This window comes from Nothoprocta perdicaria, unplaced genomic scaffold (genome assembly GCF_003342845.1).
Source record: "Nothoprocta perdicaria isolate Ctin4 unplaced genomic scaffold, notPer1 scaffold_11, whole genome shotgun sequence".
NCBI classification, from domain to species: domain Eukaryota; kingdom Metazoa; phylum Chordata; class Aves; order Tinamiformes; family Tinamidae; genus Nothoprocta; species Nothoprocta perdicaria.
Window position 1 is genome coordinate 4,406,811 of NW_020454205.1, and position 12,490 is coordinate 4,419,300.

A 12,490-nucleotide genomic window follows, 5' to 3' on the forward strand; every position below is an offset into this window, starting at 1 on the left:
CAATAAGGTGTTCGACTGTGACAGCAACAGGTCTTAATGCTATACATATACATATATATATATATATAGACTACATATTGTTACAATACAACTCAGAGAATCAATGGCCTAATGTGACCATTTTTATGTGACAGAGTTAACCTTGAAATATTAATGCATAAACTATTTATGCTCCTCCAAACCATAGAAGTTGCAAAGAATACTCTCTCTCCTTCCCATACAGCTTTGTAATAAGAAAATTAATTTTATTTCTTTAGCTTAAGTCAATTAGCAGACTCTCCACCCCAGCTAGCAAGTGGGCTTGCTCCCTCTCTCCACGTTTCAGTTAACAGTGATATGGAACGGAATCACCTTTTTCTCTGTCTTTTCAGAAGGCATTTTCACATAAACCCCCGTAGTGAGCCGCCGCCTTCGCTGTATCTGTAAAATAAGGGAAGAAAGCAAAATAAGCCAGAGATAATCATGTCTGGCTTCTCTCAGAGAAAAGTGCTGAGTGTCTTGCTGCCTTTACTGAGGAGGAGGCTTCCTCATCACCTTCCTGATCCCCTGCCTTTGTACAGGATCCCCTCAGATTGTGGGAGTCAGGGACTACAGGGGCATTAGGATGAGAGCCCTGCCCTCCAGCAGCGCTTTGGCTCTCAGCTGGGCACTGGGGTTGTTTCTAACAGACGGTGACCGCTGCAGCCCACCACTGCGGGGACAGCCCAGGTTCACATGTGGACGGACCCCTTTGTGTGCAGCCACCTCCAGCCACGAGTGGAGAACTCTGTAAGCTCAGTTGCTCTCTGGTACTCCGGTTGGTTTAAATGGTAGGTGCAGCAAGGCCACTTGCTCTCCCTGGTCGTGGCTGCACTGTGTTCCCAAAGGATAACTGGACCCAATCAATGCATTGGGTCCCAACAACCCTCCCTGTCCTTACTGCTTCTTGCTTGCCACAGGGAGGGTACTCCACCAAGGGGAGTCAATGGGACAGGGCTGATCCAACGGGACTTACCGCTTTGCCCACAACGACAGCTGAGATGATGATGCTGTAAAGAAAGAATCCTGAGGCAGTTGCTCCTAATACCCAGAGATATATGGCACTGTCTGGACAAGGCTCTGGATCTAGAACGTCACAGAAATCATATCGTACATTAGTCTCATAAGGAAGTGCCTACATCCCATGAACCAGCCTCTATACTGCTCTTTACTAGAACGAGCTTCCTTAGGATACTACCAGTGTTGAGCTCCAAGCCCCCGAGCACTCAGCCTCCAGGGAAAACAGGCCTCGTCTTTGGGAGACGTACAGCTTACCCTTTGCTGTGTCTGCACTTACATAGGTAACTGCCTGAACATACGTACGCACTATGTGGTATTGCTTGCGCTGCCAAGCCTCCGTGCAACTGTAAATGCATCCCAGGGCTGTAAATGTACCTGCCTTAGGCGACTGCCAGGAGATCATGAAGAAGTAAGAGCTAGTCTAGGATCTCAAAGCTCAGTTCAGGATTCAACCTCACTTCTTATGGCCAGGACTTGGAAGCTCACTTAATCTGGGCCCAGCAGAGCTGAGTGAAGCGCTTGGCTTACCAATGACATAGAGATGCGTGCCGTTGCCCGTGTTCATGAAGTAGGGTGGAGGGTACATCCGCTCCATCTTGCAGATGTAAAGGCCGGTGTCGTTGGCCTGCAGGCCTGTCAGGGTGAGGGTCACGTTGTTTCGGCTCGGGCTCACGTGGCACTGAATGACCTCCTCCACGCTGAACATTTTCAGCTCCATGGTGTAGGTTGAAGCGCAGATCTCCGTGAACCGGTCACCCGTCTGTTTAAGCAGCGTCACCCGAATCTCCTTTGCATTCCCGATGTGCTTGTACTTGCAGACCAAGCTGGCAACTCCCTGCCTGTTGGCCAGCACCATCGCCGGCTGAGTGACTTCCATCACTGCAGGGAAGCACAGAGCATGGATGGCAATGAGCCGTCAGGGAATGCTCTGCAGCCGTCGCTGAACTGTTACTGGAAATCTATGCAATAACAAAGAAGTCTTATCACCTCCCCTCATCCATGGGTAATTCCTAGAAATGCTGCTAAATCCTTCCAAAAAAGAAAAAAAAAGTACTCCCAGGACTTCAGTTCACATCGGGACTGCAATAATATACTGAAAAAAATGGTGAAGAATTACTTTCATTGCAGTGAACGATATTATAAAACTCAGCAGTCTTTTTTTGTGCTTTAATAGTAGGTAGCGTGGCCTGTGGACTGGATCAATAGTCTGTGTGCTTCGGTGAAGGTTAAACAAACAAAACACAACTTCTTAACATATATATAAGAAAGAAAAAAAAACCTCAGATGCTTCCGACGTAAGGCTGAAATTTGAATTTTTAAATTAGAAATTCAAGCCACAGTTTCTGCCTGCTGAAAATGAACATTCCGATGTACAGAAATAAACAGCTTGTCTGGAATATGCAACAGAAGCAATAGGGTACCAGTAAAACTGAATGGAAAACCCGTGTGCATATTTTCGTTTCTGATCTTTTTGCTCCTCACTTTCAACTACAAATTCCCAGACAAGTACTGAGAAATTCTCAGCCACAATTCAGCAACACAGCAGAGCCTGAAAAACACGCTGCACAAACGCAATTATAGACCTTAAGGGAACACCAGCCTCCCGTGTACGCCGCTGGCTGCTCTTCGCAGCTGCTCTGCTCTATATCGCTATACCACGGGAAGGCTTTTGCCTTGGTAAGCTGTGGGGATTCAACAGTATTTGTTCAATTCCATTTGGTACCCATGTGTATTTAGGCAGGGCTTATCTGTAGTTCTGCAGCACAAGAAGCTGGGAGGGAGGAAACGGAATCTCTCCTCGCGCCCAAGCCTCCATCCCCACGTTATCCGCATCCTACAGCTCCGCTCTCAAGGCCCGATCTGGCAAAACCTTTTCTCCTTCTTGAGCGTCCCTGAATCCCACCCAGCATCTCTAGAGACGCTGCTGCTCTCGAGTGCCTGGCTTTCCAGGTCCCTCACAGTCCGCCACGCAGGGCTCCTGTGGGGAGGTCCCGTGTCACCTCCCGCTCTCCCTCTCCTGGCAGTCCCTGTCCTGCGAAGAGGTGAAACTGAGAAAATGTAGGCACCCCCATGCCCTGCTCCTTCATCTACCCACCTTCGGCGCCGGCGCCGGCGGCGGCTGTGCAGAGCAGGCCCACGGTGAGCAGTACTGAGAGCATCCCTGCGCTGGGACAGACGCTGCCAGGGTGGAGGGCGGCCGCGTCCTGCAGCCTTTGGGCCAAACTGGGAGTCTCAGGAGGGCTGGGAAGAAGGCAACACCTTTCAGGATAGCGAATCTTCGAAGTGTTTGAACCCACACAGAATCAGTGTGTGTATATATAGCGCCGATCCCAGATGCTGTCCCTGAAAGTAACATGAAGCTTTGTTTTGGTTTTACGAGAAAGGAAGTAGTGGGTTTGATTAGTACGTGCATTGCTAACCTCAAACAGCACGAACAAAAACAACTATTCAGCAGATGGAAAATATATATTCAATCTGAAACTGCCATCGATTCTGCTGTAAGAATTGGGGGAGGAAAGGTCCAGTCGAGCAGTTGAGGCCCTTTGGTGCATCCAGCTTTCCCCGTCGCAGCGATTGCTGCGTTAGCAGCCGCGAGGACGACGCAGAGACAAGCGGGTCTCTGCCCGGCGCGCCGCAGAGTCAGAGCCAGGCAGCCTTCCTATGGAGGACGTCCCTCTGCTCCAAGTCCTTGGCTTGTTGTCATGTTCCTGCTTTTGATGCTTCGAAACTGCTGTCCCCTCCAAAAGAAACGCTACAATTGCAAAGGCCTCGTCTTTCCAGAGCAGCAGTGTAACCTGAATCACAACCCAGCTTCTTTACGTCTCCGTGCTTCCAAAAAAAACCCATCTAGATGTGTAGCTAATGACTTACACACCTGTACCTGCACATTCCCTACCTACAGACTTTTCTGTCTAAGTTTCTTGAGCTCAACAGATGAAAAACGTTGCAGGAGCTTTGATTATGGCTCTCTCTGCTTAAAGCATCTTCCCCATTTCCAATCTCAGTGGAACAGCTTTCACCCACTGCCCTCCTCACAATCATGTAAGGTCTGAAAACTTTCTTGCTGCTTTAAGTGATGAGATGGCACATCCGTAAATCACTGGCTAAAAAGATGTTATAAATATGAAGTTACACTGAAGGTCACTATTTATTTTTTTCTCCTTTTGAGAAGTTCTTTTAGAAGGCACAGATTCGTCTATGCATATAGGCCTAGTAGATTGAAAGGACTTACCTTTGTACTGTGATCTAGAAAAACTAATAACATTAGTTCTTAAATGCTAGTCTGCCCAGTCCAAACATACAGGATAAATATTTGATTTTGAAACCACATAAATACATAATTATATAAGCAAATTTACTGCTTCCTTATTTATATGATGCAACAATTTTCTCTAATGATAGATTCATAGCCAGCATTCAAAACAGAGCTGGAGATAAATAAAAACAAGACTACGAGAAAACAAAATCTGCATCCAAATAGCAAGTCAAAGTCATATTGTATTACTGGTTAGACAAGCTTAAATCAATTTTAGTATTAAATTTAATATTAAATAAATGGTATTGCAACATCACATACCAGAATAACAATGAGATTTGTGGCATGAAATTACTAGCAATGCTTGACATTTTTGTATCTAGAATAGTAACCAAATGATGTGTCCTGTTTGTTTTTTTGGCTTGGGTTTTTATATGTAGTTAAACAAATGATTCATTCAAGCCTCACCAACCATAAAGTCTTCTCTTGATAGTGGAGACTGCGTATTGATGGTGCAGCTAACTATTAAACATTTGCAGAGGCTCACCATATAAATGGTGAGACTCCCTGCCCCAGAGTCTTGCACAGAGTGAGAGGTGCCACAGAAAAGAGACTGCTCTGGCAGACGCTGTCTTCCCAGGCTTCAACACCCTGTTTCCTAGCTGGGTCGTTTGCAGGGTTCCCTTTCAGATCTGCTGCTTTCTTCTTTTTAACCTTGTTTCTCCTTAAGAGCTTCGTGCTGGAGTGGCTGCTCTTCCAGGAAAGCCCTCCTATCTCCCTGTCGATTCTCCTGGGGTCTTCCCTCTCCTCATAGCCTGGGCAGCCTGAGGTGAGGGCGGCACGTTCCTGCTCGGATGGCTACCAATTGCACCCTGCCTCCTTGCGGATTGGACTTTGGAGCTTGGGTTAGGGCATGCAGAGACCAGGCGGCTCACGGAGCAGGATGGAGATCCCGGCCCAGCAAGGCTCCCCGCTCCCGCCCTTCCCAAGGGAGCAGCAGCCGAGTGTGCCGGGACCGAGCATGTTCCTCTCCCAATTGAATTCCATGCTGGATGTGCCTGGGAGCTCCGTGCTGGGATGGAGCCTGGGAGCTGTCCTGGTTTCACGGCCTCAGTGAACTTAGCACAGAGGGACATGCAGTTTATGCTGAGCGCTGGACCACACTACTGTGATTAGTCATAGTGCTAGGAAGTAACTAGGCTTTTAATGTAGGCTTCTTTGTCATTTTGGGTTAGTCTCTCACATTTTAGTCATCTGAATTGCTTTTCTCCATTGAATGCTTGTTAGGACAGACGCTCCTGCTGACATCCTCTCAGAATTCCCATTGCAAAATCTTATTATTATTCACAAATTTAATTTCACACTTTAAAGAGAAATTGCCTCACCCTGACCATGTTTTCTTCTTGTGTGACAGGAACTTAAAAAAAAAAAATGGTTGATGAATTGCTTAAGATGTAATGGGGAGAGGAGAAGTTTAACATTTGCATAAGTATCTGGTTTCAGGATATTTTGTTAAGCGCAGAATGTGAGATCATGTCTTATTATGCTAAAAAGTTCACGTTTTTACCATGTTAGTTTGCCACAGACCTGTTGGGGTTTTGAAATGCCTTGTCACTTGAAAAAAAAAAAAATCCAGACCTCTAAGTGGTATGGCTGAACAAAAAATCTTTTCTACAAAACAATAGGTAAAGAGAAAAGGAAATAACACAGCGGCTGGAAAAAAGTGTTGTTTCGTTACCATTAAAGGACTAAAACCTGATCGGTGTAAGTAGAGCCCTAGATATGACCAAGTTTGGTGGATCGGCCCTGGTTCCTGAAGGAACCGCAGTTCACATCACAAAACCACTGATTACTGAATCTCTGAGAAATGTGGCCTTTCTGGGAGCCCCTAGCCTGGCTCTGCAGAGGCTGCTTTCTAGGCTCCAGCCCGAGCCCGCGGTGCCGCCTCAGCAAGGAGGGCGAGCGGAGGCAGAGGCGGCCTCTGCCTAACAGGAATTCTCCTTTCCGCCCTTCTTGGGGGCCATGAGGTCATTGGCAGAAGCGGATCCGGGAGGATTCAGGGTGCAGGTGCATGTGTGAGGGCTGGTTTTGCCTTTACACTGCAGTTGCTGGCCCCTTTCAGAGCCCAGGCTTCATTACGCCTGCTGATATTGAAGCGACAGGCCCTTGAAGTTAATTATATCTGACAGTCTGTCCTGAAATTTAGGGCATTCGGGTTGTCTGACACAGAGGGAATCTTGTCTCTGTGTTTCCCAGGCCAACAGTTCCTAATTGGCACTGGAGGTCTCCATTATATCCCTTATCTTGCTGGGTTGCTGCATGTGATTTGCCGTGGTGCATGCATGCCCCGCCAGGAACCAGGACCTCCGTGTATTCCGAGTGTGCATGCATTCCTCCAAACAACTTACAGTTAAAACAGAGGATCTGGGACCACAGGAAAGGAGAGAGAAACAGCAGTTTGTAGGGATGATAAAGAGGGCTAAATAGGCTGGTTAAGTCCCTGGTTATTAATGTAAGTCCCTAAAAACGTTGCTACTGATATATAAAACCACAAGACTATAATGCAGGACTCCTGAAAAACCTAGAATTAAACCTTAAGAATTAACATTTATCACATAAAGGACTGAAATAAGTTTACACATAGGACAGAGTGGTCCAAGTCTGTGGACATGTAGACACCAGATATTTGAACGTTGGGAGACCAGCCTAAGCAAGGCCGGTCCCAAACGCACATCCAGGGAATGGATGGGCTATTTCAAGCCTCTGTGAAACGATGACAAATGGGTAACAAGACCAGCTGTGTTCTCCAGAGCCTGGAGGCTGTTTCTGCAGAGTGACTGAGAGGTGACAGGTAGGATGGCATGGGCTGGAAAATGCAGTGAAGGAAGGAGACCTGGCTCTTTGACAGAAGAGGGGGAGCCAGCGGAGGGAGGCAGGGAGGCAGCATGATGTGGTGCTCAAAGCCAGAGGCCACAGTAACATTTTGAATGCACAGCAGAGCACCAAGGATGTCAAGGATGGCGAATCCAAAGGTAAATCGGGGTCATGAGCAAAAACTTTTAAATGTATTTTGCCACTTCCAGCCACATGCATAGTCAGTCTGTCTTGCCCGTGCAGCGAGCACATCTCAGGACTGTGACACAGATATCCGCTTTCCAGGGACACGCGGAGTTTGGGAAGAGAACATGCAAAGCCCAGAGTGGCTAAGGGAACGTCTAAAGAAGTCTGAGGGCATTTGGTGAGATGGAAATAAGGAAAGGAGAATGCTGAGAGGGAGAAGGAGGCTTTAGGGGGGAATCTGGGTAGCTGGATTAGTGAAGGGCGGGCTGCGTGTAGCTAGCGGTGCTTTCGGTGTGAATGTCAGGCTGTGAATGAAGCACCTTCCCAGAAAAAGCTGCCCTTACAGACAGGAGTGCAGAGTGCGTTCTGGCAGAATCCAGGCCATGCCCCTCCTGCCTCCCCTTCAATGCTGCTCTTTAACATTTGCACCCAGAGCAGACAGGTCTGGAAGGGCAGCGCTGCTGGCTGGGAACCTCCTCCATGGTGCTTCAGAATCACTCCTGGCCGTAACCTCCCATCACCTTTCTGCTTCCCACGCTCTCTCCTTGCCTCTTCCTTTGCAGTTTTACTCACAACAACCATGGAACAAATAGCGGCTTTAGGTTGTTGTGTTGCTGCTTATGAGATAATCTGTTCCTGGGAATTGCATCAAGATCCGCAGGGATTGTGTTGAGTATGGAAATGATACCCCTGATCTGTTTGCCTTTGGTCCATGGACCATCACACGTTACCTGAAGCTTACAGCGGTGTGTGCAAGGCTTGCAAGGCTGTATTATAATATGTGGTAAATCATAGGCCCTGGAAGACAGAGATAAGGAATTTCTGGCAGAGGGTTGTATAACAGATCCCAGGCTTTGCAAGAGCCCTCTTGTTTTTACAGTGTGTCAGTTCCACACGAGAAACATCACCCTGTAACCCAGCTCCCTGTGCAGGTGGGATGCTCCAGCTAAGCGTTGCGTTTGTGACTGGCACCATGTGAGTCAGCAAACTAAAAGCACCTGCTATTCCCTCCAGAAAATCATCAGCTACAGGATTTGTCCTTCAACGCACTCTTCCGCACAGAATCTGATGTCAGGTGCAAGGCCTTTTCCCTGCAGCAGTGACACCTCCAGCTCCCTTTGTCTCCCCTGCTTTGCAAAGTGCTTGGAACAACATATCCTTAGTTAACCACGTCTGCAGCAGCTCAGTGCCAGGGTACCCAGCTGGCCCTCCTGGCCATCAGAGCCGTCAGAGTTCATCCCTGCCTTAAATCCCTGGTAGGAAACGCTGCAGTTCAAAATTCACATCCAGCTTCCCAAAGAGCTCCTAACGTTTGGGCCACAGGGATGTTCCATCCCAAATGGTCACAGCGGGTAGTTTGCCTCGTAGCAAAGATGTTTGTGTTCTTGAGGGGGAAGAGGTTATGAAACGGGGCTGCAAAATCAGTAAGAGGGGAGAAGGAGGAGGATGGGCTCACGGATGACACAGCACTTGGGGAATTTTTCTTTCAGATAACAGTGAGATTGTATCTAGCACATGCAAAGAAAACAAATGTGTTGGATTGGGTCCAATGAAAATCAAGTCCTACGCAAGCCTGGGGGAAATGTTTCTGAATTTTATAGTTTTAATGCAAAGTCGAAAGAAAGGGGGAAATTTTTGAGAAAATGCATGTATATCTTTTCCTAAAGCCTTTTATTTTCCAGCTCCCACAAGCAGCATTTTTCATTTCTAATTCATCAGTTCCTTTGCAAAGAAAGCAAAATTGTCTTAGACATTGTCAAAAGGACTTGTTTACCACCGCCCTGCCTGGAGCCACTACCAGGTAAACTGAGAAGAACGTGAAGGAAACCCTATAGAGCAAGAGGAACTGCAGATAGGCAGAGCTTTCTTGAGAAAGTTTCACTTCCTAGGGTTTTTCGCTACGTTTGCTCATTTAAATGGCCATCGTATTAACCCACTTCTTCGCTTTTCAGACGTCAGCAACCAACCGATGTCTCATAAGAGCAAAAGTGTGAGGGCAAAAGCCGGGTTCCCATTGCTCCAAGGACCCCACGGCGTCGGAAAAGCGGCGTCTTGCCCCACCTCACGAGCTGGCCTCATGCAGGGGTGCCACTGCTATGGGGGGCTATAGTGGCCTCATTGCGGGGAGCTATTGCCAGGGAAATAGCTGGCAACCCCATAGAAAGGCCTTGGAGAGGAGGGGATAGGCAGGACCTGGGCTCCCTGCGTTCCCGTTGCTCCATTCATTCTATCGCTCTTTCTCATAAAGAACTTCTGCACCCGAACGTTCGGAACGGGAGATGGTGAAATGCTACTGTATATTTTAATTTCAAGAAAAAAAATACTTCAATGTTTCCAATAAAATAGCTCTTTCAGTTCTTTGCAACACTTTCCACATTAAAAGCTTTGATTTTCGTGTTCAAAGCAGCACTTTCTATCAAAAATCCCCCTTTTTTAAATATTCAAAATTTATTTAAATAAGCACCATTAAAGTGAAATGTAGTTTTTTTTATGAACAAATGTCTCATTTGAGCCCTGCAAATTCTTTTTTTTTGAACTATCAATTCACCAAAAAAAAAACCCAAAATCAGATCTTTTTTCCTTTCAGGCTGGTTGAAATGAGTCCTCCCAACTTTCCAAATTTGCTAGCGAAACAACCAGAGAAGAAGAAATCGAGCATTCGTCGCGTTCCAGGGATCACCCTTCGCAAAACCTCCAGGTTCCGCAAAGTAGCTGCCTTCTGGGAAAGCGGCGCCGCGCGGCGCGGGCCGCCTGGCCGCGTGACTCAGCGCGGCTCCTCGCGCCTCCCGCTGCCCACGCGTGGGCCTCGCCTGCAGTTGCGGGCTCGTTTCCCCCGCACCGCGGCTGCCGTCCACCTCCTCTCCTTCCCCCTTGGAGATGCTCACGAGGAGATGCTCCCTGTCCTGATCTGCTGTGGCAGCCGGCAGCCTCCGAGACGAGGTCTCCCCTAAGGACAGCAGCGCTCCTTACCGAGCAGCGGCCCCGTGGGCTGCCGCAGTGCGGCCCGCCGCTTGGTGTCGGCGCTGCGGGGTGCGTTGGAGCCGCTAAGAGCCGCCCGTGGTGACAGCGGCCGCTGCCAGGGGACCCAACATCCCCGAGCCGAGATGGCCAGAGCTCTCCCACCTCAGCCGTTCGCTCGAGGGGGCAAAACGGCCCTCGTTTAGCCCGCTGAGCTCCCGGGGGCGTCAGCGAGGTGGGCAGCGCTGCACGAGGCCTCACGTGTTGCCGAGGCCGGGCCGCGCAGCGCCGGGGCCGCTGAGCACGCGTGGCTGGGCTCACGGCGGCCTGAGCTACAGGGCAGGGAGGACGTGGCCCCGAGCTGTAGGTAACAGCCCCGCTTCTAGGAGGAACCTACCCAGTGGGCCTCAGATCGTAGAAGCCTCGCTGGCTGCCCGCCTGCCCCCTAACACACACCCACACGCACAGGCCTCCATCCACAGCCTCGTCATCCGCACCAGTGCCTCAGGTCAAGGTGTTGTCCTCTTTGTGCCTCGTGTTTGCAAGCAGGGCTCTGGCTGCTCTTGTAACAGGAAGGACAGGTGGGCCTGGTCTCTGTAGCTTGCCAGCCCCAGCCAGGCGGGAGAATCACAGAATCATGGAATGGTTGAGGTTGGAAGGCAGCTCTAGAGATCACCTAGACCCCTGCTCAAGCAGGGTCACCTGGAGCACACGGCACAGGGCCACATCCTCCTTTTCCTGCTCCTGGGAGACTGAAGACGGGGAGCGTGTGAATCTCAGATGGATTTTTCTACATTCAGCTTTCCCCCAAGTTATTTAAATATTAAATTATTAAATATTATTTAACTTAGATAAAGACTGCTATAAAAGGATGACAAAGAAAAATACGGTGGACACCAAATCAAAACAGAGCTGAGGACACCATGATGCATTCTCATCATCCTCCCCTGCGGATGGCGGAGCAGCACGTGCTCCAAATGCGGGATCGCCGCGGGTTACGTGCCGGGTGTTCCTGGAAAAGCCAGCGCAGACCTTCCCGAAGAGCCCCCTCCTCGCAAGCGGCCCCGTCACGTGCCCGAGAGCTGCCGGTTTCTGGCAGGCGTCACCGCAGCGCAGCTCCACCACAGGCAAATGTCACCCGGCATCTCTGTTCTCAGAAGCGCCGCCGTGACACGCGGGCAGGGATGACAAACACCCAGGGCACCACTGAAACCCAAGTGGGGCAAGTGCTTCCCAAGCTGGAGCGGCTCCACCGGTCGCAGGACGCCTTCCATTCTCTGCTAGCCCCGCTCAGCCATTGCCCTGCGGTGCTCCAAGTTGTTGTTGGAATAACTGCAAGCCGGGAAGCACAAATTTTAGACAGCTCATTAAATCGTGCAAAGCTTTTCCCAGGTTTTCCTCAGCGCAGGCCTTTGCTTACTGCCCGAGACCAGCGAGCACGCCGGAGTGGCTGCTCTGAGAGCTGCAGGGAGCTTTCTGGAGCCTCGAGTCCCCTCATGCTGCATCTGCAGAGAGAAGGCCCCTAGCCAGGCCCTAGATCTGCCTTTCCGTTCTCCCCACATCCCACCACGTGGGATGTGTCCGAAGGAGCCTGGGAGCCTGCTGATCCTCAGCCTCCAGCAGCAGCATCGGCTACTTTCGGAAATGCATCAGATTCCTCGGGCCCCTGGGGAGAGGCTGATGGGATCTCAGCGGAAAAGGCACCTCCACGCTCTTTTTTCCAACATTTTACTTTCCTGTGTTCAACTTAAGAACTTCCTATGTTGAGCAAAGGTTTGCAAACCCTGGGGGATGTGGACACTCCCAGGCATCTTGAAGCAGAGAGTCTACCAGCAAAGACGTACAGCTTCGCCCCACAGCAGGCTCCTGCCTGCCCCCTGCCCTGCAGCACTTCGCTGAGGGCTAAAACTGAGGCGAAGCACACCCCAAAATCCCGGGAGAGCTGTGAGCCAGCTCTGTGTGCGCCACAGAAGGCATGAGGGGCACTTCCATGTGGAAGGATCAGCAGGCGGAGAAACGCGGCTGGCTGAGGGAGCAGGAGCCCCTGCTTGGAGCAGCAGCCCAGGTAGGAGCTGGTTGAGGCTGTGCCAACAGGATGCAAGGAAATAACAGGATAGGGGGTGCCACATTTATGGCTGCAGTTCAGTGTCATTTAAGCCGGCATAAGCCAGGTTGCAG

General features: G+C 49.8%; 1 protein-coding gene and 1 long non-coding RNA gene across 2 annotated transcripts in view; one reads left to right on the forward strand and one right to left on the reverse strand.

Annotated features, from left to right (window-relative positions):
* Nucleotides 1–1,424, forward strand: part of LOC112956190 — a 43,299-nt gene extending 41,875 nt beyond the window's left edge. The window contains exons 3-4 of the long non-coding RNA XR_003251003.1: nucleotides 669–809; nucleotides 939–1,424. This is a non-coding gene — a long non-coding RNA (uncharacterized LOC112956190). The remainder of the gene's footprint in view (nucleotides 1–668; nucleotides 810–938) is intronic.
* Nucleotides 154–3,197, reverse strand: CTLA4 (cytotoxic T-lymphocyte associated protein 4). Its single transcript, XM_026049679.1, has 4 exons — nucleotides 3,134–3,197; nucleotides 1,567–1,917; nucleotides 995–1,104; nucleotides 154–420 (listed from the first exon to the last, which is right to left on the reverse strand). The coding sequence occupies exons 1-4, from the start codon at nucleotides 3,195–3,197 to the stop codon at nucleotides 322–324; spliced, it is 624 nt and encodes a 207-aa protein (XP_025905464.1). The 3' UTR covers nucleotides 154–321.
* Between the last annotated feature and the right edge of the window lie 9,293 nt (nucleotides 3,198–12,490).